This window comes from Taudactylus pleione, unplaced genomic scaffold (assembly GCF_031769625.1).
Source record: "Taudactylus pleione unplaced genomic scaffold, aTauple2 ptg000239l, whole genome shotgun sequence".
NCBI lineage: Eukaryota > Metazoa > Chordata > Amphibia > Anura > Myobatrachidae > Taudactylus > Taudactylus pleione.
In genome coordinates, this window is record NW_028284641.1 from 522,765 (window position 1) to 546,443 (window position 23,679).

The following is a 23,679-nucleotide window of genomic DNA, read 5'->3' on the forward strand; positions in this document are numbered from 1 at the left end:
TACTCAGCCGGCATTATAATACCAATGTGAGGAGAGCTACAGAGTGTGACTATATAGGGGGAATAAGATAAATTAATGCAGAGTAACTGGTATGAATTCGATAGAGATTGACATTTTATATATTAATAAAGATCCCATGTGAGATATATAGCAGCTCTGTGTGCCCTACTACAGCTGTCATTGCTGGCCAGGTAGGGAGGAGATATATGGCACAGAAACAGACAAATCTCAGGTGCACAACTCCAAATTATTAATAATATATATATAAATGCAATAAAATTTTGCAATCAATAGAGGTTTTTAGCATAATCATGGCCAAGGTTATGGGCCTACCCACCATATCCAGGTAACCTCTTTCGGGTAGGTCCCTAACATACTAAGGTTCAAATCCAGAGTGCAGGACCCCCCAAAACCGGCCCAGCTAAGCCGCCCCAGGGCACCACCATAGTAAGAAAAGTGCAGTGAAAAGAGATAGTTAGGAGCAGCTACTGCTGCATATAAAGAATGAAAATAAAAAAGTGAGGTACATATATAATTAGACACACAGTGAAGGGTTAAAATGTGTTATAAAAGAAAATGTGTTATAATGCAGTGCCCTGAAACAGATCAACCAACGCAATCCAGGGGGACCCACGCCCAAAAAATGAACCAAAATTGCACTACAATATATAACCTGTAGGACTTACCTAGAATTGTGACTAATACCAGTGTGCATATACATTACCATACTCCATGCTTTTAAACCAATAAGGAAGGGTGCTAGTCCAGAATGTGGGCGTCTCCTTTCCCTCAGGTGTGCAATAAAGCACATTAAATGGAGCATATGGAAAAGATTTCTGGACTGCACAACCTGACTATATATGTAATGGGAGGTGCTACCTGATGAGACTAATTGCAGGCACAGAAACAGACAAATCTCAGGTGCACAACTACAAATTATTAATAATATATATATAAATGCAATAACATTTTGCAATCAATAGAGGTTTTTAGCATAATCATGGCCAAGGTTATGGGCCTACCCACCATATCCAGGTAACCTCTTTCGGGTAGGTCCCTAACATACTAAGGTTCAAATCCAGAGTGCAGGACCCCCCAAAACCGGCCCAGCTAAGCCGCCCCAGGGCACCACCATAGTAAGAAAAGTGCAGTGAAAAGAGATAGTTAGGAGCAGCTACTGCTGCATATAAAGAATGAAAATAAAAAAGTGAGGTACATATATAATTAGACACACAGTGAAGGGTTAAAATGTGTTATAAAAGAAAATGTGTTATAATGCAGTGCCCTGAGACAGACCAACCAACGCAATCCAGGGGGACCCACGCCCAAAAAATGGTGGAGATATATAGCAGCTCTATGAGCCCTGCTACAGCTGTCATTGCTGGCCAGGTAGGTAGGAGATATATAGCAGCTCTGTGTGCCCAGCTACAGCTGTCATTGCTGGCCAGGTAGGGAGGAGATATACAGCAGCTCTATGTGCCCTGCTACAGCTGTCATTGCTGGCCAGGTAGGGAGGAGATATACAGCAGCTCTATGTGCCCTGCTACAGCTGTCATTGCTGGCCAGGTAGGTAGGAGATATATAGCAGCTCTGTGTGCCCTGCTACAGCTGTCATTGCTGGCCAGGTAGGGAGGAGATATACAGCAGCTCTATGTGCCCTGCTACAGCTGTCATTGCTGGCCAGGTAGGGAGGAGATATATAGCAGCTCTGTGTGCCCTGTTACAGCTGTCATTGCTGGCCAGGTAGGGAGGAGATATATAGCAGCTCTGTGTGCTCAGCTACAGCTGTCATTGCTGGCCAGGTAGGGAGGAGATATATAGCAGCTCTGTGTGCCCTGCTACAGCTGTCATTGCTGGCCAGGTAGGGAGGAGATATATAGCAGCTCTGTGTGCCCTGCTACAGCTGTCATTGCTGGCCAGGTAGGGAGGAGATATATAGCAGCTCTGTGTGCCCTGCTACAGCTGTCATTGCTGGCCAGTAGGGAGGAGATATATAGCAGCTCTGTGTGCCCTGTTACAGCTGTCATTGCTGGCCGGGTAGGGAGGAGATATAGAGCAGCTGGAAAAGACTTTGCTGAACTCTGAGTGGACTGTAATGATATAACCCTGCTTACTGTTTGCTGGATTTCTGTGTCTCCATGAATAAAGTTCATCTTGACTTCATTATAACCTCCTCCACTGTGTGATCCCTGAACCCCGAATACCCAGGTCCCCCGATATCCTCACAGCTTCTATTCTACAAGTACCAGGAAATGTGGTATTTCTATCTCACTGCCAGCAAATAAATAATCCCCAATCCTCTGGGTGAAGCGGCGTGTATGTACTAACAGTGTGATCTGTGCGATTTTTTCTCAGACTCTGGTGACGGAGAACCATGGGGTGGTGGATGCCGCGGGGGTTGACGTGCAGGAATACCAGTACATGTCCTCTTGTTACCAGCTGCTGATGCAGGTTTTCCACGTGTTATTTGCATGGTTCGTTTTTGTATTCCCAGCATCTGTAAATGATACCTGAAATATCTGAATATTGGTGCTGCAGTACTTTTTATTTAGCCCTTCCGCGGGCCTGATGCAGAGTTGTGCACAAATAGATTTTACAGATAGATCTGGCGTTTTTCTGGCTGTGCATGGTCCAGAGCTGAGTGCTCGGATCTATGGACAATTCATAGTCATACGCAGCTAAGCCGCATCTCCACTTGCAGCTCTAGGGCCCTAACTGGCTGGTAGCGGGGTAATAGCACACATCTACGGTCAATTCATAGTCAGCCGCAGCTCGGTCACATCTCCACTTGTAGCTATAGGGATCTAACTGGCTGGTAGCGGGGTAATAGCACGAATCTATGGGCAATTCAGAGTCAGCTGCAGCTCAGTCACATCTCCACTTGCAGCCATAGGGACGTAACTTGCTGGTAGCAGGGCAATAGCACGAATCTATGGGCAATTCAGAGTCAGCCGCAGCTCAGTTACATCTCCACCTGCAGCCATAGGGACCTAACTGGCTGGTAGCGGGGTAATAGCACACATCTACGGTCAATTCATAGTCAGCAGCAGCTCAGTCACATCTTCACTTGCAGCCATAGGGACGTAACTTGCTGGTAGCGGGGCAATAGCACGCATCTATGGGCAATTCATACTGAGAAGCAGCTAAGTCACATCTACACTTGTAGCTATAGGGACCAAACTTGCTGGTAGCGGGGCAATAGCACGCATCTATGGGCAATTCAGAGTCAGCCGCAGCTCAGTTACATCTCCACTTGCAGCCATAGGGACCTAACTGGCTGGTAGCGGGCCAATCGCACGCATCTATGGGCAATTCAGAGTCAGCCGCAGCTCAGTTACATCTCCACCTGCAGCCATAGGGACCTAACTTGCTGGTAGAGGGGCAATCGCACGCATCTATGGGCAATTCATACTGAGAAGCAGCTAAGTCACATCTACACTTGTAGCTATAGGGACCAAACTTGCTGGTAGCGGGGCAATCACACGTAGGCTAAATTCAGTGAAAGCATGTTGAGGGCGGACGCAAGTGCAGGATCTTCTGAATCATGCGTACACGGATCCCTCTGATATCAGATGGATTGAATGAAGTGTGCGCTGATGGCGATGATGATGTGTGGGTTGGGGCAGTGCGGTCGCATAGACGCATGTAGGCGATTGTCCGCATCTTTTCTGTGCACACAAATGTGGGTACCGGTAGGGACGATTTGCGTTCCACTCTGCAGTGGCCGTCTCGCGTTCCATCAGATGGGGGGGGGGGGCTGGAAACGTATTATGTCATATATGTAGTATGTACATTGGGAGTGTCCTGATGTCACTTCTGTCCATACAGGAATGGTTTTTCCCAGCATTACAACAGGAATTTGTTAAAGTCGGCGCTTAGTATCTTGGCCGGCAGATTGAAGGAGACAGACGCAGAGCTGGCGCTGGACGAGCTGGTCAGGTAATGACACTTCAGGGTCATACAATCCCTGTGTCTGAGCGTCTCTGTATCCTGAACCCTCTCATGTGCTTCCAGCCACAGCTTCAGTTACCTGCAGAACCTCAGTAGCAGCGTCCCCCAGTTCTCCTCCGCCCTGTGCCTGACTCAGCTGCTGATCACACTGACGGAGAAGGCGGAGGCGGCGCAGTACCACGGCAGGATCGGTATACTCTCCTAATGTCACAGTGATCGCCATTTTCTTGCCGGATGTTTGTATAACTTGTTATTTCTCTTTGAAACAGCTTTGATTGTGAAACAGTTTCTGTGTCAGTCGTGGATACACCCTAGTGGTGAGCGTGAGAAGGGCATCCGGTTTAATGAGACCCTGCAAAATCTTCTGTGGTGAGTGCCTCATGTCTCTCTGCAGAGCACGTGGAGCGGTCACATTTTAGTTGGAGCCATGCGCTCTGTCCCTTTAACGGCGTTACACAAATAATACAACAAACCAATGATCCAGGCGCTAATCTAAAAAGTCAAATTATATCAAACAATTGTGCAAAAATTGTGAGTTAATCGAAGGCAGCAAGTCTTTAGTGATGGGATTTGTGACCACCCAAAGAAAGACCAAAAATACAATTTGTATCAGACTGCGCTAATATAAAAAAATGTTACTGCGAGGTAGCAGAATTCACATGTATACAAGAACCAGTCATGGCTCCAAACTGGGAAATATAAACTAATTTATTTATTACATTTTTAGTCTTATATTATTAATAAATGATAATGAAATATACACATTAATATAAAAACAGAGATATCTTACAATGAATAAAATGTAAAATACATTGAAACAATAAACCTCTATTGATCATATAAATCTACACTAGAGACCACTAAACTACTTGTGCATAATATGACATAAATAGTTGAAATCAATATAAAGGTTGAATACCAAGAGCAATCCAATTGGAATGGTAATAATGTGTCCACCACAAAGACAAATAGATGTCATACAAAATGTTGCCATCCGGATATTTGTGTATCGCTGTAATTAGATTGTACCTGTCCGTGGTAGAAATCAGGCAGTACAGCGCCACAATGTGCGATAGGAGCTGGCCTCTCCAGTCGGGGTGAGCTGATGCTACAGCTGGGCTGGCTGAGAACAGACAATCATACAATCTCCCTAGGCTCCTGCTAAGCTATTAGGAATACTCGGCTGTCCATGATATAAGTCCAGCGATATAGCGCCGCTGTGTGCAGTGAGAGCCGGCTTCTCCAGTCAGGGTGAGCGGGTGTTAGAGCAGGGCTAACTTTGCATCAGCAATCCTTCAGTCTCCCTTCGTTTCTGCTTACCCAATAGCGTTGCTCAGCTGGATTATTGAGGTCAGTATATCCCTGTAGTGCCGCTGTGCGGAGAAAAGTACGGTTGCCAATGGAGCAGCTGGTGGATCCAGTAAGGATCGTCCACAAGTAGGTGGTGCCGTGTAGTTAGGGGAAATCCACTGACTCATTTCGCCCCTTTCAACGGGGGCTTTTTCAAAGAGTGGCTGTCAATTGATTTGAATGGGTTTATTATAGCTCAGAGAGAGCTTTAATTAGGTCCAAGACTCAGGTTACTTATAGTTTCCAGGTGTGTTAGACCAGAGTTCAGGTGGTGCAGAGGTAATGTCTAGTGAACATTGGTAAAAGGGTTATGAGTTCGAATCCCAGACTGGGTTAGAACTGATAACCATGGAGTTATTAACTATATGTAATTTTTTAATTTTGAAACCGTTTATAATTTTATGTGATTTAAGATTTATGTCAAGAATTTCCAGTCATGAGCTCTAACTGGGAAATAGATAGTTCTGCTTATATATTGGATTTATATATTGAAATTATATTTTATACTGCATATTTAAATATTTATGTAAAATTAATTCATTTATCCTTTTATTGAGCAATACATATAAGCATGGACAGAGTTGCATATTAGAGGATACAATTAGAGTTCCACCTGAACTCCAGTCTAACACACCTGGAAACTATAAGTAACCTGAGTCTTGGACTTAATTAAAGCTCTCTCTGAGCTATATAAACCCATTCAAATCAATTGACAGCCACTCTTTGAAAAAGCCCCCGTTGAAAGGGGCGAAACGCGTCAGTGGATTTCCCCTAACTACACGGCACCACCTACTTGTGGACGATCCTTACTGGATCCACCAGCTGCTCCATTGGCAACCGTACTTTTCTCCGCACAGCGGCACTACAGGGATATACTGACCTCAATAATCCAGCTGAGCAACGCTATTGGGTAAGCAGAAACGAAGGGAGACTGAAGGAGTGCTGATGCAAAGTTAGCCCTGCCCTAACACCCGCTCACCCTGACTGGAGAAGCCGGCTCTCACTGCATACAGCGGCACTGTATCGCTGGACTTATATCATGGACAGCCGAGTATTCCTAATAGCTTAGCAGGAGCCTAGGGAGATTGTATGATTGTCTGTTCTCAGCCAGCCCAGCTGTAGCATCAGCTCACCCCGACTGGAGAGGCCAGCTCCTATCGCACATTGTGGCGCTGTACTGCCTGATTTCTACCACGGACAGGTACAATCTAATTACAGCGATACACAAATATCCGGATGGCAACATTTTGTATGACATCTATTTGTCTTTGTGGTGGACACATTATTACCATTCCAATTGGATTGCTCTGGGTATTCAACCTTTATACTGATTTCAACTATTTATGTCATATTATGCACAAGTAGGTTAGTGGTCTCTAGTGTAGATTTATATGATCAATAGAGGTTTATTGTTTCAATGTATTTTACATTTTATTCATTGTGAGATATCTCTGTTTTTATATTAATGTGTATATTTCATTATCATTTATTAATAATAAAAGACTAAAAATGTAATAAATTAGTTTATATTTCCCAGTTTGGAGCCATGACTGGTTCTTGTATACATGTGAATTCTGCTACCTCGCAGTAACTTTTTTGTATATTAGCGCAGTCTGATACAAATTGTATTTTTGTTACACAAATAATGTTATAAAGGTTTCCTTATACACTGTTTCACTATATTTGGAACATTCACGCACAAAATAAAGAGGTAAAACATAATGTAATCCGCAGAACTGACATTCTAGGGAGATTCTTCTAAGCACACGACCTCGCTGGAGACTCACATGATGTACCTCTGCGCACATCTCCATTTATAAGTGTTGTTTTTTGCCAGTAACATCCCTCAGAGACCGTTTATTGACTCTACCCCTCTGTGTGTGTATTATCTTTCATTCCAATGACCTGTTTGGTGAGTGCTGTCGTTGTGTTTCAGTATTTACCTGCAATACACGGACGTCCCTAAAGCTGTGGAAGAAATCTGTGGAGTAGGAGTATCCGAGCTAATAAATGCGGCTAAGGATGGAACTTCCACCACATATCCTACACTCACCAGGTAATGCTCGGACTGTCCACATCAGTCTCTAGTGTCCAGTAACGTCACACAGCGCTCTGTAGTGTCCAGTAACGTCACACAGCACTCTGTAGTATCCAGTACCACCACACAGAGCTCTAATGTCCAGTAACGTCACACAGCACTCTGTAGTGGCCAGTAACGTCACACAGCGCTCTGTAGTGTCCAGTACCACCACACAGAGCTCTAGTGTCCAGTAATGTCACACAGCGCTCTGTAGTGTCCAGTACCACCACACAGAGCTCTGTAGTGTCCAGTAACGTTATACAGCGCTCTGTAGTGTCCAGTACCACCACACAGAGCTCTAGTGTCCAGTAACGTCACACAGCACTCTGTAGTGGCCAGTAACGTCACACAGCGCTCTGTAGTGCCCAGTACCGCCACACAGTGCTCTGTAGTGTCCAGTACCGCCACACAGCGCTCTGTAGTGTCCAGTAACGTCACACAGAGCTCTAGTGTCCAGTAACATCACACAGCGCTCTGTAGTGTCCAGTAACGTCACACAGAGCTCTAGTGTCCAGTACCACCACACAGAGCTCTAGTGTCCAGTAACATCACACAGAGCTCTAGTGTCCAGTAACATCACACAGCGCTCTGTAGTGTCCAGTAACGTCACACAGAGCTCTAGTGCCCAGTACTGCCACACAGAGCTCTAGTGCCCAGTACTGCCACACAGAGCTCTAGTGCCCAGTACTGCCACACAGAGCTCTAGTGCCCAGTACTGCCACACAGAGCTCTAGTGTCCAGTAATGTCAAACAGCTCTCTGTAGTGTCCAGTAACGTCACACAGCGCTCTGTAGTGTCCAGTAATGCCTCACAGTGCTCTGTAGTATCCAGTACCGCTACACAGCGCTCTGTAGTGTCCAGTACCGCCCCACAGCGCTCTGTAGTTTCCAGTACCGCCCCACAGCGCTCTGTAGTTTCCAGTTTAGCCCCACAGCGCTCTGTAGTTTCCAGTACTGCCCCACAGCGCTCTGTAGTTTCCAGTACCGCCCCACAGCGCTCTGTAGTTTCCAGTACCGCCCCACAGCGCTCTGTAGTGTCCAGTTATGCCCCACAGCGCTCTGTAGTGTCCAGTTATGCCACACAGCGCTCTGTAGTGTCCAGTTATGCCACACAGCGCTCTGTAGTGTCCAGCACCGCCACACAGCGCTCTGTAGTGTCCAGCACCGCCACACAGCGCTCTGTAGTGTCCAGCACCGCCACACAGCGCTCTGTAGTGTCCAGCACCGCCACACAGGGCTCTGTAGTGTCCAGTACCGCCACACAGGGCTCTGTAGTGTCCAGTAACGTCACACAGCGCTCTGTAGTTTCCAGTACCGCCACACAGCGCTCTGTAGTGTCCAGTACCGCCACAGCGCTCTCTAGTGTCCAGTACCGCCACAGCGCTCTCCAGTGTCCAGTACCCGCCACAGCGCTCTCCAGTGTCCAGTACCCGCCACACAGCGCTCTGTAGTGTCCAGTACCGCCACACAGCGCTCTGTAGTGTCCAGTACCGCCACACAGCGCTCTGTAGTGTCCAGTACCGCCACACAGCGCTCTGTAGTGTCCAGTACCGCCACACAGCGCTCTGTAGTGTCCAGTACCGCCACACAGCGCTCTGTAGTGTCCAGTACCCGCCACACAGCGCTCTGTAGTGTCCAGTACCGCCACACAGCGCTCTGTAGTGTCCAGTACCCGCCACACAGCGCTCTGTAGTGTCCAGTACCACTACACAGCGCTCTGTAGTGTCCTGTACCGCCACACAGCGCTCTCCAGTGTCCAGTACCGCCACACAGCGCTCTGTAGTGTCCAGTACCGCCACACAGCGCTCTCTAGTGTCCAGTACCGCCACAGCGCTCTCCAGTGTCCAGTACCGCCACACAGCGCTCTCCAGTGTCCAGTACCGCCACACAGCGCTCTCCAGTGTCCAGTACCGCCACACAGCGCTCTCCAGTGTCCAGTACCGCCACACAGCGCTCTCCAGTGTCCAGTACCGCCACACAGCGCTCTCCAGTGTCCAGTACCGCCACACAGCGCTCTGTAGTGTCCAGTACCAGTATAAACCACGCTCCTTCCACATTTTTAGGACGTACTGTAATGTTGTGAATGAATCCACCAATCCACTCTCTGCATTTCTGCAAGTTGTCAGTCACTCTGTGTCTTATACAGGCTTGTACACAGAAAGGGGTATGTGGGCCAAAAATCAAGTCAAAACTTGTGCGCGATAAGTAATAAGCGCCCATCTGCAAAACAATTTAATATCGGTGCCCATGACTTGCGGGTGCCCAAAAAATTATTGTATTCCCCTCTTAGATTAATGTTATTACTACTGTACAGCTTCTATAGAGCACAACTCTTCTACTACTTCCACACATACATTATATAGTGTACTGTGCAGCGTTTATTTATACTAAGTGGTCTCAGGTTGTATAATTCTCCTTCTGTTCCTGTCAGGCAAACCTTTGCCGTGTTTTTCCGGGTGCTGATGGATAAGTTGGAGAAGTGTGTGAGAAGCATCCCAGTTGGGAAGAAGTCTGATAGTCACCAGGTAAAATGTGCGACGTAAAGAGGCCATGTCACAGGTACCTCAGCACAGCCCCACATTCAACCCGTGTGTCTGTGTGTTCTACCTGTAAGTGTAATGTGTGGGTGTACCAGACACACACACACACACACACACACACACACACACACACACACACACACACACACACACACACACACACACACACACACACACACACACACACACACACACACACACACACACACACACACACACACTTCATATTTCTACATCAGGGTCCATAGGGTATCCCCAGGATACCTAGGGGTATAGGTGATGACATCGGGCACCATAGAGTTAAGTTTTCAGCCTCCCAGGATGCACCAGCGTCCCCCTCCTATACCCCGCCCCCGAGCTAAGGCATCCCAGTTTCGTTGGTGCCCGGCTCGGAGTCGGAGCACCTGTTTAGAGGGGGGCTAAGAATAGCCCCTGAAGTTTCTTCAAGGCAGCTGTGGCTGCACATCTGGGAGTACAGCATGGACAGTCAGTCCTGATGTCCATGCTGTCTTCCCTACACCCCGCCGGTACCAGAACGCCGGTACTGATCCGGGGATGCTGGTAAGCATCTGGGGTCACGGCTAGCGGTGACCCAAGATGTTTCGGATCATGGCCGGATTCAAGGGGAGCAGGTAAGCAGCAGGGTCCCTCGGTGGGTCTCTGCTGATACATGGTCCAGAGTCCCCAGGCAGGGGGCTCCCTGGGGACTGGCTGCAGCGTGGAGCCAGGTACTAACCTGCTCTTCCACTACCCCCCCTGGGACAGCGGGACGCAGCTGAGCGGCAAGCGCTGCGGCGTCCCAGGGGTTAATTGCATGCCAGGGGAGCGCGCCTTCCCTGTATACAGCCGGCGCCTCCCCCACTGCACACAGCCCTCTCTGCGCTGCCGATTAGCCCTGTGGCAGTGCTCCTCCCCCAGGCCGGCTTCCTCTCTGCTCCTCGGCGGCCATCTTTGTATGGTGAACGCTGCTGGAGCTGCTGATCGGTGGCATCGCGGTCTGGGTCCACCGGCATACCTCTCCTCCGTTGACTACAGTTCTGTGTATGCAGCGCTGTGTCTTACCAGGCTCTGTGTCTGCGTAGTTGAGGATCAGCGCTGATAGTGCAGGAATTGATTTCTTCTGCATTGTATGTGACTGCTGCTAGCGTCTGCTGCCTGTACTTTCATTTTCTACTGTCAGCCATTTCACTGTCCCTACTCTTACTCTGCTAAAGCCCGTGCGGTGCGGTGCTTGCAGGGTGGTTCTCACACTATACTAACAAGTATCAGTGAGAGGGGTCACATACTTACCATCATGTCTGAGAGTGAATTTCCTCTCCAGCTTATGTGTACTAAGTGCAATGTACCAATAGCGGAGGGGAGGGTAACGCGGAGGGGCTATGTCGGCAGTGTTATTTATTGGCGCGGCCAATTACTGTCACGGCTCCAGTACAGGGACCTCCCTGGGCTTGTTTCGCTAGTGGGACAGTTAGCTCCGCCACCTGCGTTTATCCAGATGGGATTGTCCCAGCAGTCAGTGGTGTCGTCACCCATGCAGGGGTTCCCGAGACAACTGATGGTACCCCACAGTCTCCCTATTTCCCCTCCCCAGGTTTCACAGGAGCCTGCGTGGGTTAATTCACTTGACAAATTCGGTACAGCATTTGTCGGACGTGTTACAAGGGGAGTCTGTGTTGCGGCCACATAAGCGGCCGGTGGCGTCTCTGTCCACTCCTTATGAGGATGACGACGTGACTTCCGATAATGGGGAGATTCTGGATCTATCTGACCAAGAACCTCTCCGTACTAAAGAGTCGGACGCTAAGTCAAAGGGTTATATTCCTGGCCTTATTCGGGCAGTCCGCACGGCTTTAGTGATTGAGGATGACGATCCTCCGGTGTCCAAGTCCAAATATGCCTTTTTCAAGGATATTAAGGGTGACGCCACAGTGTTTCCTCTTTCGGGTCAGTTAGTAGACCATTTAGAGGAGGTGTGGAAACACCCTGGTAAACGGTATCAACCTCGGAGGCGCTTAGCCGTCGCTTATCTGTTTGCGGACAATTATTTTTCTAAGTGGGACTCCTCTCCACAGGTGGATTCTCATGTGACACGCCTAGTCCGAAGTGCCACCTTCAGGCTGGGCCCAAGAAATCGGCCAAGCCCAGGAAACAGGCCTGGAGTACCAGGCGTCTGGCCCCTAAGTCAGATGACAAACTTGCGGCCTGACGGTCCGGGCCTCCCTTTGGGGGTCCCAAAGTGGGAGGCCACCTGCTTCAGTTCGCCCAGTGTTGGTCGATAACCACGACAGACAATTGGGTTCACGAGGTGGTTTCTCACGGGTATGCCCTCTCCTTTCGGCACAGGCCCCAATCCCGGTTCTTCACCACAGGCCTTCCATTAGACCAGAACAAAGCCATGGAACTGCGGAAGGTTTTGCACACTATGCTCTAGGCTGGAGTTATAGTGCCTGTTCCATTCTCCCAGAGGGGCTAGGGTTTCTATTCCAATCTATTTTTGGTGCAGAAACCCAATGGGTCGTACCGTCCTATACTCAACCTCAAGACCCTCAACAAGTCCTTGAGGGTGCCTCGGTTTCGGATGGAGACCCTACGGTCCATCATTCTGGCGCTGCAACCTGGGGATTACATGGTGTCATTGGACATCCAGGACGCTTACCTGCATGTCCCTATTCTTCGCCATCAGCAGTTCCTCAGGTTTGCAATCCGCAACGATCACTTCTTTCAGTTCCGGGCGCTACCTTTTGCCTGGCGACAGCACCACGGGTGTTCACCAAGGTCATGGCGGTCATGGCGGCTCACCTGTGGATGCAGGGAGTCCGCATGTTACTGTATCTGGACGACCTTCTGTTGGTGGCAGGATCTCCAGAGCTCCTTCTACGCCATTTGGACCTGACGATTGCAGTGCTGCAACGTCACGGCTGGTTGATAAACTGGCAAAAGTCCACCCTGATCCCGTCTCAGAGGATTCTGCACCTCGGAGCCTTGTTGGACTCCAGGCAGCAGAGGATCTTTGTGACGGTGGAAAAGATCTCTGCTTTGCAGTTGAGGGTGCGCAGTTGTCTACAGTGTCGCCGAGTGTCTCTGCACTCGGCGATGAGGTTGCTGGGCTCCATGGTGTCAGTATTCGACATGGTGGAATATGCCCAGTTTCACTCCAGACCTCTGCAGCAATTGATCCTGTCCAAATGGAATGGACTGCCTCAGAGTCTAAAGTCCCAGACGGTGGTGCTCACTCCGAAGGTTCGCCTGTCTCTAGCCTGGTGGTTGCAGACGACCCACCTGAACAAGGGTCGCCCATTTTGGGTGGCGAACTGGGTCCTGTTAACAACGGACGCCAGTCTTCGGGGCAGGGGAGCTGTCACGGGTCCACACTTGTTCCAGGGCAGGTGGACTCAGGCAGAAAAGGAGCTTCCAATAAACATCTTGGAACTCCGCGCGGTTTTCAATGCTCTCCAGCAGGCACATCGGGTTCTCCAAGGTCACCCCGTGCAGGTCCAGTCGGACAACGCCACCACCGTGGCCTACATAAATCGACAAGGAGGAACCCGACATCGGGCGGCACTCGCAGAGGTGTCCCGCATCCTGGTCTGGGCGGAGTGCAATCTCCCAGCCATATCAGCAGTATTCATCCCGGTAGTCCTCAACTGGGAGGCAGATTTTCTCAGTCGGCAGGACGTACATCTGGGAGAATGGTCTTTGCACCAGGATGTCTTTCAACTTCTGGTGGACAGGTGGGGTCTTCCAGAGATAGACCTCATGGCGTCACAGCACAACAACAAGTTGCCGGTGTACGGGTCTCGAACAAGAGACGAAAAGGCGTCTCTGGTGGATGCTCTGTCCGTCCAGTGGACGTTCCAGTTTGCTTATCTCTTTCCTCCGTTTTCCCTTCTTCCGCGGGTAATCCGGAAATTCAAACAGGAAGGGGGTACACTCCTGTTGATAGCTCCCGAGTGGCCCAGGCGGCACTGGTTCTCGGACCTGCAGAGTCTGTCCGTGGACATTCCTCTGCGGTTGCCGCTACGACCGGACCTGCTATCACAGGGTCCTTGTCTTCACCCGGACCTGGCTCGGCTATCTTTGACGGCGTGGCTGTTGAGACGGCCATGGTGGTTTTCCAGCTCCGTGGTGCAAACCATGCTAAGAGCTCGGAAGCCATCCTCTGCAAGGATATACCATTGTGTGTGGCATACGTTCTTCCAGTGGTGTCGACCGAGAGGTTATGCCCCTCGGGAGTTCCGTCTGTCTAGAGTGTTGGCTGTCCTACAGGCGGGGCTAGACCATGGGCTTCGCCTTGCTTCTCTGAAAGTGCAGGTGTCTGCCCTGTCAGTCTGGTTCCATCGTAGGATTGCTGCGCTCCCTGATGTGCGCACCTTTATGCAAGGTGTTCTTCGCATTCAGCCACCATTTGTTCCACCGGTGGCTCCTAGGGATTTGGCTGTGGTCCTGAGAGCTCTCCAGGGACCGCCGTTTGAACCACTGGGCTCAGTGGACCTTAAATGGCTTACAGCTAAAACAATATTCCTTCTGGCCATTGCTTCGGCCAGACGTGTTTCTGACTTAGGGGCTCTCTCCTGTAGACCCCCTTTTCTGATTTTTCATAGGAACAGGGCGGTGCTGCGCACTCGTCCTGGATTCCTTCCGAAAGTTGTTTCAAGTTTCCACATCAGCGAGGAAATCGTTGTGCCGGCTTTTAACTCACCTGATCTTTCAGTGGGTGAGGCCACTTTGGACGTTGTGCGGGCCTTAAGGATTTGTGTTGACCGCACTTCTTTGTTTAGGAAGTCGGACGCCTTGTTTGTCCTCTGTGGCTTCCGTAAAAAGGGTTGGCCTGCTTCAAAGCAAACTTTGGCAGGTTGGGTTCGTATGCAATTTCAGAAGCTTATCTTCATGAAGGCCTTCCGGTTCCATCCTCTGTGAGGGCTCATTCCACTAGGTCTGTGGGTCCTTCGTGGGCAGCTCGACGTGGTGCCTCTGCAGTCCAGATCTGCAAGGCTGCCACGTGGTCCTCTGTCCATACCTTTGTGAGGTATTACGCCTTTGACACCTTTGCCTCTCAGGATGCTTCCTTCGGGCGGCGGATTCTCCTTTCAGCACAGGAGCGTTCCCACCCTTAAAGGATACTGCTTTGGGACATCCCCAAGGTATCCTGTGGATACCCTATGGACCCTGAAGTAGAAAATATGAGATATGGTAAGAACTTACCTTTGTTATCTCTATTTCTACGAAGTCCATAGGGTTCCACAGGACTCCCGCCCTGTCGCAGCTGTGCTGCAGATGGGCTTTACTCTGGTCACCGTTTTTTTTCCATCTCCCTCTGGTGAGAATGTGATTCTTGTGTGTGTCCAGATCTTTCTTCTCTCTCTTCCGTCTCCTCCTCTGGCCTATGGCTTGGTACGTAACTGAGATGCCTTGGCTCGGGGGCGGGGTATAGGAGGGGGAAACTAGTGCATCCTGGGAGGCTGAAAACTTAACTCTATGGTGCTCGATGCCTGACGTCATCACCTATACCCCCCAAGGTATCCTGTGGAACCCTATGGACTTCGTAGAAATAGAGATAACAAAGGTAAGTTCTTACCATATCTCATATTTTGGCCTCTAGTCACCACCACAATGGCTTTGAAATGAAACAAACAAGATGTGCTTTAACTGCAGACTTTCAGATTTAATTTGAGGGTAATTTCATCCAAATCAGGTGAACGGTGTAGGAATTACAATGGTTTCTGTATGTGCCTCCCACTGTTTAAGGGGCCAAAAGTAATGGGACAAACTAAACAATCCTAAATCTAACTTTCACTTTTTAATACTTTGTTGCAAATCCTTTGCAGACAATTACAGCCTGAAGTCTGGAACACATAGACATCACCAGACGCTGGGTTTCATCCCTGGTGATGCTCTGCCAGGCCTCTATTGCAAATGTCTTCAGTTCCTGCTTGTTCTTGGGGCATTTTCCCTTCAGTTTTGTCTTCATCAAGTGAAATGCATGCTCAATCTGATTCAGGTCAGGGGATTGACTTGGCCATTGCATAACATTCCACTTTTTAGCCTTAAAAAACTCTTTGGTTGCTTTTGCAGTATGCTTCGGGTCATTGTCCATCTGCACTGTGAAGCGCCGTCCAATGAGTTCTGAAGCATTTGACTGACTGAAAATTCTGTCAATGTCCCAATATTTATGCACCTGACTGTATGTGTGTATGTATATATATATATATATATATATATATATATATATAGTGTTATGTTTTGCAGGGAATGCTGCTCTGTGCTCCCCCCCACCCTCCTTTGTACTTTAATATATATTTGTTTCCATATTTTTTCTGTTTAACTTTGAGTTTTATGTGCTTCTAAGGAGGAAAATGATTGTTCTTGTTTCGTTTCGCTGTAGCCCGTACTTTGGTGTTTGGGTAGTTAATGACTGGAGGGGAAATGGGAGGGAACCCTCAGACTTTACGCTGGCTGTCGCCTATTCCCCACCCCTAAAGTGCTGCAGCTTAGGGGAACTGCGAATGTATTTGCACAACAATCAGAGCTGTACTCACACCAAGCTGTAAGACGGTGAGAGCTGTACTCACACCAAGCTGTAAGACAGTCAGAGCTGTACTCACACCAAGCTGTAAGACAGTCAGCGCTGTACTCACGCCAAGCTGAAAGACAGTCAGAGCTGTACTCACACCAAGCTGTAAGACAGTCAGAGCTGTAAGACAATCAGAGCTGTACTCACACCAAGCTGTAAGACAGTCAGCGCTGTACTCACACCAAGCTGTAAGACAATCAGAGCTGTACTCACACCAAGCTGTAAGACAGTCAGAGCTGTACTCACACCAAGCTGTAAGACAATCAGAGCTGTACTCACACCAAGCTGTAAGACAGTCAGAGCTGTAAGACAATCAGAGCTGTACTCGCACCAAGCTGTAAGACTGTCAGAGCTGTACTCACACCAAGCTGTAAGACAATCTGAGCTGTACTCACACCAAGCTGTAAGACAATCTGAGCTGTACTCACACCAAGCTGTAAGACAGTCAGCGCTGTACTCACACCAAGCTGTAAGACAGTCAGAGCTGTACTCACACCAAGCTGAAAGACAGTCAGAGCTGTACTCACACCAAGCTGTAAGACAGTCAGCGCTGTACTCACACCAAGCTGTAAGACAGTCAGTCAGAGCTGTACTCACACCAAGCTGTAAGACAGTCAGTCAGAGCTGTACTCACACCAAGCTGTAAGACAGTCAGCGCTGTACTCACACCAAGCTGTAAGACAGTCAGCGCTGTACTCACACCAAGCTGAAAGACAGTCAGAGCTGTACTCACACCAAGCTGTAAGACAATCTGAGCTGTACTCACACCAAACTGTAAGAAAATCAGAGCTGTACTCACACCAAGCTGTAAGACAGTCAGCGCTGTACTCACACCAAGCTGTAAGACAATCAGAGCTGTATTCACACCAAGCTGTAAGACGATCAGAGCTGTACTCACACCAAGCTGTAAGACGGTCAGAGCTGTACTCACTTCAAGCTGTAAGACAGTCAGAGCTGTAAGACAATCTGAGCTGTACTCACTCCAAGCTGTAAGACAATCAGAGCTGTACTCACACCAAGCTGTAAGACAGTCAGCGCTGTACTCACACCAAGCTGTAAGACGGTCAGCGCTGTACTCACACCAAGCTGTAAGACGGTCAGAGCTGTACTCACACCAAGCTGTAAGACGGTCAGAGCTGTACTCACACCAAGCTGTAAGACAGTCAGCGCTGTACTCACACCAAGCTGTAAGACAGTCAGCGCTGTACTCACACCAAGCTGTAAGACAGTCAGCGCTGTACTCACACCAAGCTGTAAGACAGTCAGCGCTGTACTCACACCAAGCTGTAAGACAGTCAGCGCTGTACTCACACCAAGCTGTAAGACAGTCAGAGCTGTACTCACACCAAGCTGTAAGACAGTCAGCGCTGTACTCACTTCAAGCTGAAAGACAGTCAGCGCTGTACTCACACCAAGCTGTAAGACGGTCAGAGCTGTACTCACACCAAGCTGTAAGACGGTCAGAGCTGTACTCACACCAAGCTGTAAGACGGTCAGCGCTGTACTCACACCAAGCTGTAAGACGGTCAGCGCTGTACTCACACCAAGCTGTAAGACGGTCAGCGCTGTACTCACACCAAGCTGTAAGACGGTCAGAGCTGTACTCACACCAAGCTGTAAGACGGTCAGCGCTGTACTCACACCAAGCTGTAAGACGGTCAGCGCTGTACTCACACCAAGCTGTAAGACAGTCAGCGCTGTACTCACACCAAGCTGTAAGACAGTCAGCGCTGTACTCACACCAAGCTGTAAGACAGTCAGCGCTGTACTCACACCAAGCTGTAAGACGGTCAGCGTTGTACTCACACCAAGCTGTAAGACTGTCAGAGCTGTACTCACACCAAGCTGTAAGACAGTCAGAGCTGTACTCACACCAAGCTGTAAGACAGTCAGCGCTGTACTCACACCAAGCTGTAAGACAGTCAGAGCTGTACTCACACCAAGCTGTAAGACAGTCAGCGCTGTACTCACACCAAGCTGTAAGACAGTCAGCGCTGTACTCACACCAAGCTGTAAGACAGTCAGCGCTGTACTCACACCAAGCTGTAAGACGGTCAGCGCTGTACTCACACCAAGCTGTAAGACGGTCAGCGCTGTACTCACACCAAGCTGTAAGACGGTCAGCGCTGTACTCACACCAAGCTGTAAGACTGTCAGAGCTGTACTCACACCAAGCTGTAAGACAGTCAGAGCTGTACTCACACCAAGCTGTAAGACAGTCAGAGCTGTACTCACACCAAGCTGTAAGACAGTCAGAGCTGTACTCACACCAAGCTGTAAGACAGTCAGAGCTGTACTCACACCAAGCTGTAAGACAGTCAGCGCTGTACTCACACCAAGCTGTAAGACAGTCAGCGCTGTACTCACACCAAGCTGTAAGACAGTCAGCGCTGTACTCACACCAAGCTGTAAGACAGTCAGCGCTGTACTCACACCAAGCTGTAAGACGGTCAGCGCTGTACTCACACCAAGCTGTAAGACGGTCAGCGCTGTACTCACACCAAGCTGTAAGACGGTCAGCGCTGTACTCACACCAAGCTGTAAGACGGTCAGCGCTGTACTCACACCAAGCTGTAAGACGGTCAGCGCTGTACTCACACCAAGCTGTAAGACGGTCAGCGCTGTACTCACACCAAGCTGTAAGACTGTCAGAGCTGTACTCACACCAAGCTGTAAGACAGTCAGAGCTGTACTCACACCAAGCTGTAAGACAGTCAGAGCTGTACTCACACCAAGCTGTAAGACAGTCAGCGCTGTACTCACACCAAGCTGTAAGACAGTCAGAGCTGTACTCACACCAAGCTGTAAGACAGTCAGCGCTGTACTCACACCAAGCTGTAAGACAGTCAGCGCTGTACTCACACCAAGCTGTAAGACGGTCAGCGCTGTACTCACACCAAGCTGTAAGACGGTCAGCGCTGTACTCACACCAAGCTGTAAGACGGTCAGCGCTGTACTCACACCAAGCTGTAAGACGGTCAGCGCTGTACTCACACCAAGCTGTAAGACTGTCAGAGCTGTACTCACACCAAGCTGTAAGACAGTCAGAGCTGTACTCACACCAAGCTGTAAGACAGTCAGCGCTGTACTCACACCAAGCTGTAAGACAGTCAGCGCTGTACTCACACCAAGCTGTAAGACAGTCAGCGCTGTACTCACACCAAGCTGTAAGACAGTCAGAGCTGTACTCACACCAAGCTGTAAGACAGTCAGCGCTGTACTCACACCAAGCTGTAAGACAGTCAGCGCTGTACTCACACCAAGCTGTAAGACAGTCAGAGCTGTACTCACACCAAGCTGTAAGACAGTCAGCGCTGTACTCACACCAAGCTGTAAGACAGTCAGCGCTGTACTCACACCAAGCTGTAAGACGGTCAGCGCTGTACTCACACCAAGCTGTAAGACGGTCAGCGCTGTACTCACACCAAGCTGTAAGACGGTCAGCGCTGTACTCACACCAAGCTGTAAGACGGTCAGCGCTGTACTCACACCAAGCTGTAAGACGGTCAGAGCTGTACTCACACCAAGCTGTAAGACAGTCAGCGCTGTACTCACACCAAGCTGTAAGACAGTCAGCGCTGTACTCACACCAAGCTGTAAGACAGTCAGCGCTGTACTCACACCAAGCTGTAAGACGGTCAGAGCTGTACTCACACCAAGCTGTAAGACGGTCAGCGCTGTACTCACACCAAGCTGTAAGACGGTCAGCGCTGTACTCACACCAAGCTGTAAGACGGTCAGCGCTGTACTCACACCAAGCTGTAAGACGGTCAGAGCTGTACTCACACCAAGCTGTAAGACGGTCAGAGCTGTACTCACACCAAGTTGTAAGACAGTCAGCGCTGTACTCACACCAAGCTGTAAGACAGTCAGAGCTGTACTCACACCAAGCTGTAAGACAGTCAGCGCTGTACTCACACCAAGCTGTAAGACAGTCAGAGCTGTACTCACACCAAGCTGTAAGACAGTCAGAGCTGTACTCACACCAAGCTGTAATACAGTCAGAGCTGTACTCACACCAAGCTGTAAGACAGTCAGAGCTGTACTCACACCAAGCTGTAATACAGTCAGAGCTGTACTCACACCAAGCTGTAAGACAGTCAGCGCTGTACTCACACCAAGCTGTAAGACAGTCAGCGCTGTACTCACACCAAGCTGTAAGACAGTCAGCGCTGTACTCACACCAAGCTGTAAGACAGTCAGAGCTGTACTCACACCAAGCTGTAAGACAGTCAGCGCTGTACTCACACCAAGCTGTAAGACAGTCAGAGCTGTACTCACACCAAGCTGTAAGACAGTCAGAGCTGTACTCACACCAAGCTGTAAGACAGTCAGAGCTGTACTCACACCAAGCTGTAAGACAGTCAGCGCTGTACTCACACCAAGCTGTAAGACAGTCAGCGCTGTACTCACACCAAGCTGTAAGACAGTCAGCGCTGTACTCACACCAAGCTGTAAGACAGTCAGCGCTGTACTCACACCAAGCTGTAAGACAGTCAGAGCTGTACTCACACCAAGCTGTAAGACAGTCAGCGCTGTACTCACACCAAGCTGTAAGACAGTCAGAACTGTACTCACGCCAAGCTGTAAGACAGTCAGCGCTGTACTCACGCCAAGCTGTAAGACAGTCAGCGCTGTACTCACGCCAAGCTGTAAGACAGTCAGCGCTGTACTCACACCAAGCTGTAAGACAGTCAGAGCTGTACTCACACCAAGCTGTAAGACGGTCAGAGCTGTACTCACACCAAGCTGTAAGACAGTCAGCGCTGTACTCACACCAAGCTGTAAGACAGTCAGCGCTGTACTCACACCAAGCTGTAAGACAGTCAGCGCTGTACTCACACCAAGCTGTAAGACAGTCAGAGCTGTACTCACACCAAGCTGTAAGACAGTCAGAGCTGTACTCACACCAAGCTGTAATACAGTCAGAGCTGTACTCACACCAAGCTGTAAGACGGTCAGAGCTGTACTCACACCAAGCTGAAAGACGGTCAGAGCTGTACTCACACCAAGCTGTAAGACAGTCAGCGCTGTACTCACACCAAGCTGTAAGACAGTCAGAGCTGTACTCACACCAAGCTGTAAGACAGTCAGAGCTGTACTCACACCAAGCTGTAATACAGTCAGAGCTGTACTCACACCAAGCTGTAAGACGGTCAGCGCTGTACTCACACCAAGCTGTAAGACGGTCAGAGCTGTACTCACACCAAGCTGAAAGACAGTCAGAGCTGTACTCACACCAAGCTGTAAGACAGTCAGAGCTGTACTCACACCAAGCTGTAAGACAGTCAGAGCTGTACTCACACCAAGCTGTAAGACAGTCAGAGCTGTACTCACACCAAGCTGTAAGACAGTCAGCGCTGTACTCACACCAAGCTGTAAGACAGTCAGAGCTGTAAGACTGTAATTCAGGCCCTAAGTGCCACAGTCCTTTATCCGACTACTCTGTAGCCAAGGCTTTGCTCTGGTCTGGGTATATGGAAATGAGGTTGTATTATGAGAACTTCAGCTGAATCTTTGTTATTAATGACTGCACATCTCACAGGTACAGACTGAGCAGCTTCTGCGCTGGAGTTTGGCTGTCAGGAATTTCCACATTCTAGTTAACTTGATTAAGGTAAGTGCATTCAATACTGTCTACATACTCTCTGCGTCCTGCGGCCCCGCGTTGTCTGCGTACTGCGGCCCCGCGCTCCCTGTGTCCGGCGTCATTATTTGGGCCCAGCATGTGACTGACGCACCGATGCGACTACCTACCGCCTCAAAGGCCCAACAGTGCTTGTTACATCTGTCTGAACATGCTGTACGGGTGTAACAGATGTTTTTCTCTATAGGTGTTTGACAGTAGACCAATGTTGAGCATTTGTCTCAAGGTAAGAACTTTTGGCTGTTTTCCTCTTCAATTTCAGCCTAATATATCCCAAAACAGTCTGTTTCATCTGTCTTATCCCCTGTGTTCTCCTAATGCTCCTTTCTACTTCAGGGTCCATAGGGGGTCCACAGGGTTGACCTTGGGGTATAGCTGGATCTGGATCCACGGGCACCACGCAGTTAAAGCTTTTGCTGCTCCCAGGATGCATTTGGGTCCATCCTCCTCTTTTCCCCCGCCCCCGAGCCACAGGCACCTCAGTTTTAGTTGGTGCCCGGCCGGAGTCGGGTCACCCTTGCGCAGTGGGGCTGCAGGAGCAGCCCCTATGCTTATTTTTCTCATGTGTGCTGGCGTCGCTGAGCTACTCTCCTCCCGCGGCCACTCCTCCTCTGAGGTCTCCGGTGGCCATCTTCTACTGGCAGCAGCACAGATCTCCCAGGCGGTGTGGACCGGTCCCCCTGTGTACCTCTCCCCTGCTAAAGGACAGTGTACACAGCGCTATAGCCCTCCCAGACTCTGAATCTGGGAGGTTGATTGTAGCAGAAGGTGCAGTGAGTATATCTTCCTGCATGGTATGTGACTATTGCTAGTGCTGCCTGTCTGTGATTTATTTTTCTACTTACTGTCAGCTTATACCTATCCCTTTCCTTCTCCTACTGCCCGGCAGGTGTGTGGGGGAAGGGTGTTTTCTGTGGACCTCACGTATATATCATGTATGGGGTCAGTCACATACAGTTGAGTGCTACACAGTACCATATTGTGGGCTGTTGTGTTGCATACTTGTGAGTGCGCAGGTGTTAAACACCATACTTCTCTATTGTGATACATATATATATACTTTAAATATATATTCTGTCATGTCTGATGAGGAGATTGAGCGCTTTGTGGCTCTTGTGTTGTTCTCCTGCAGACACTGTTCTGCAGGAGTGGAGAAGGAGGATTTATCACAGGACGGTCTGTGCGGGCGGTGCCAGCTATTGCCTGGTCCCTCTCAACCCCTTACGTCGCAGGACCCTCCTTGGGCGATATTTTCACAGGTGCTGGTGTCAATCGCGGACTGTATAGCGGTCCTGACTGCTGTCCCTACTAGGGCGTTGCCCCAGCCGACCATCCCCCATTCCCCGGGTATTCCGCAGTTATTGCAGTCCCCCCCCGGGTCTCAGACTGTTGGTCAGTATACGGGGTTGCCTATGTATGTTCAGTCTACCCCAGTGACACAGCAGTCTGTGGTGCCTTTTCAGGGTTTTCCTCAGGCGGCTCCTCCACCCTGGGTGGATGTACTCTCCAGCTCTGTCCAGAGTTTGGCGGCCTCGTCTTCA

General features: G+C 49.6%; 1 protein-coding gene across 3 annotated transcripts in view; it reads left to right on the forward strand.

Annotated features, from left to right (window-relative positions):
* Positions 1-23,679, forward strand: part of FANCD2 (FA complementation group D2) — a 251,017-nt gene that overhangs the window by 151,073 nt on the left and 76,265 nt on the right. For all 3 annotated transcript variants that reach the window (XM_088479530.1, XM_088479531.1, XM_088479532.1), the window contains 8 exons: positions 2,356-2,474; positions 3,829-3,939; positions 4,015-4,142; positions 4,221-4,320; positions 7,238-7,357; positions 9,812-9,905; positions 22,037-22,108; positions 22,326-22,364. In XM_088479530.1, the coding sequence (XP_088335656.1) occupies positions 2,356-2,474; positions 3,829-3,939; positions 4,015-4,142; positions 4,221-4,320; positions 7,238-7,357; positions 9,812-9,905; positions 22,037-22,108; positions 22,326-22,364 (783 nt within the window). The remainder of the gene's footprint in view (positions 1-2,355; positions 2,475-3,828; positions 3,940-4,014; positions 4,143-4,220; positions 4,321-7,237; positions 7,358-9,811; positions 9,906-22,036; positions 22,109-22,325; positions 22,365-23,679) is intronic.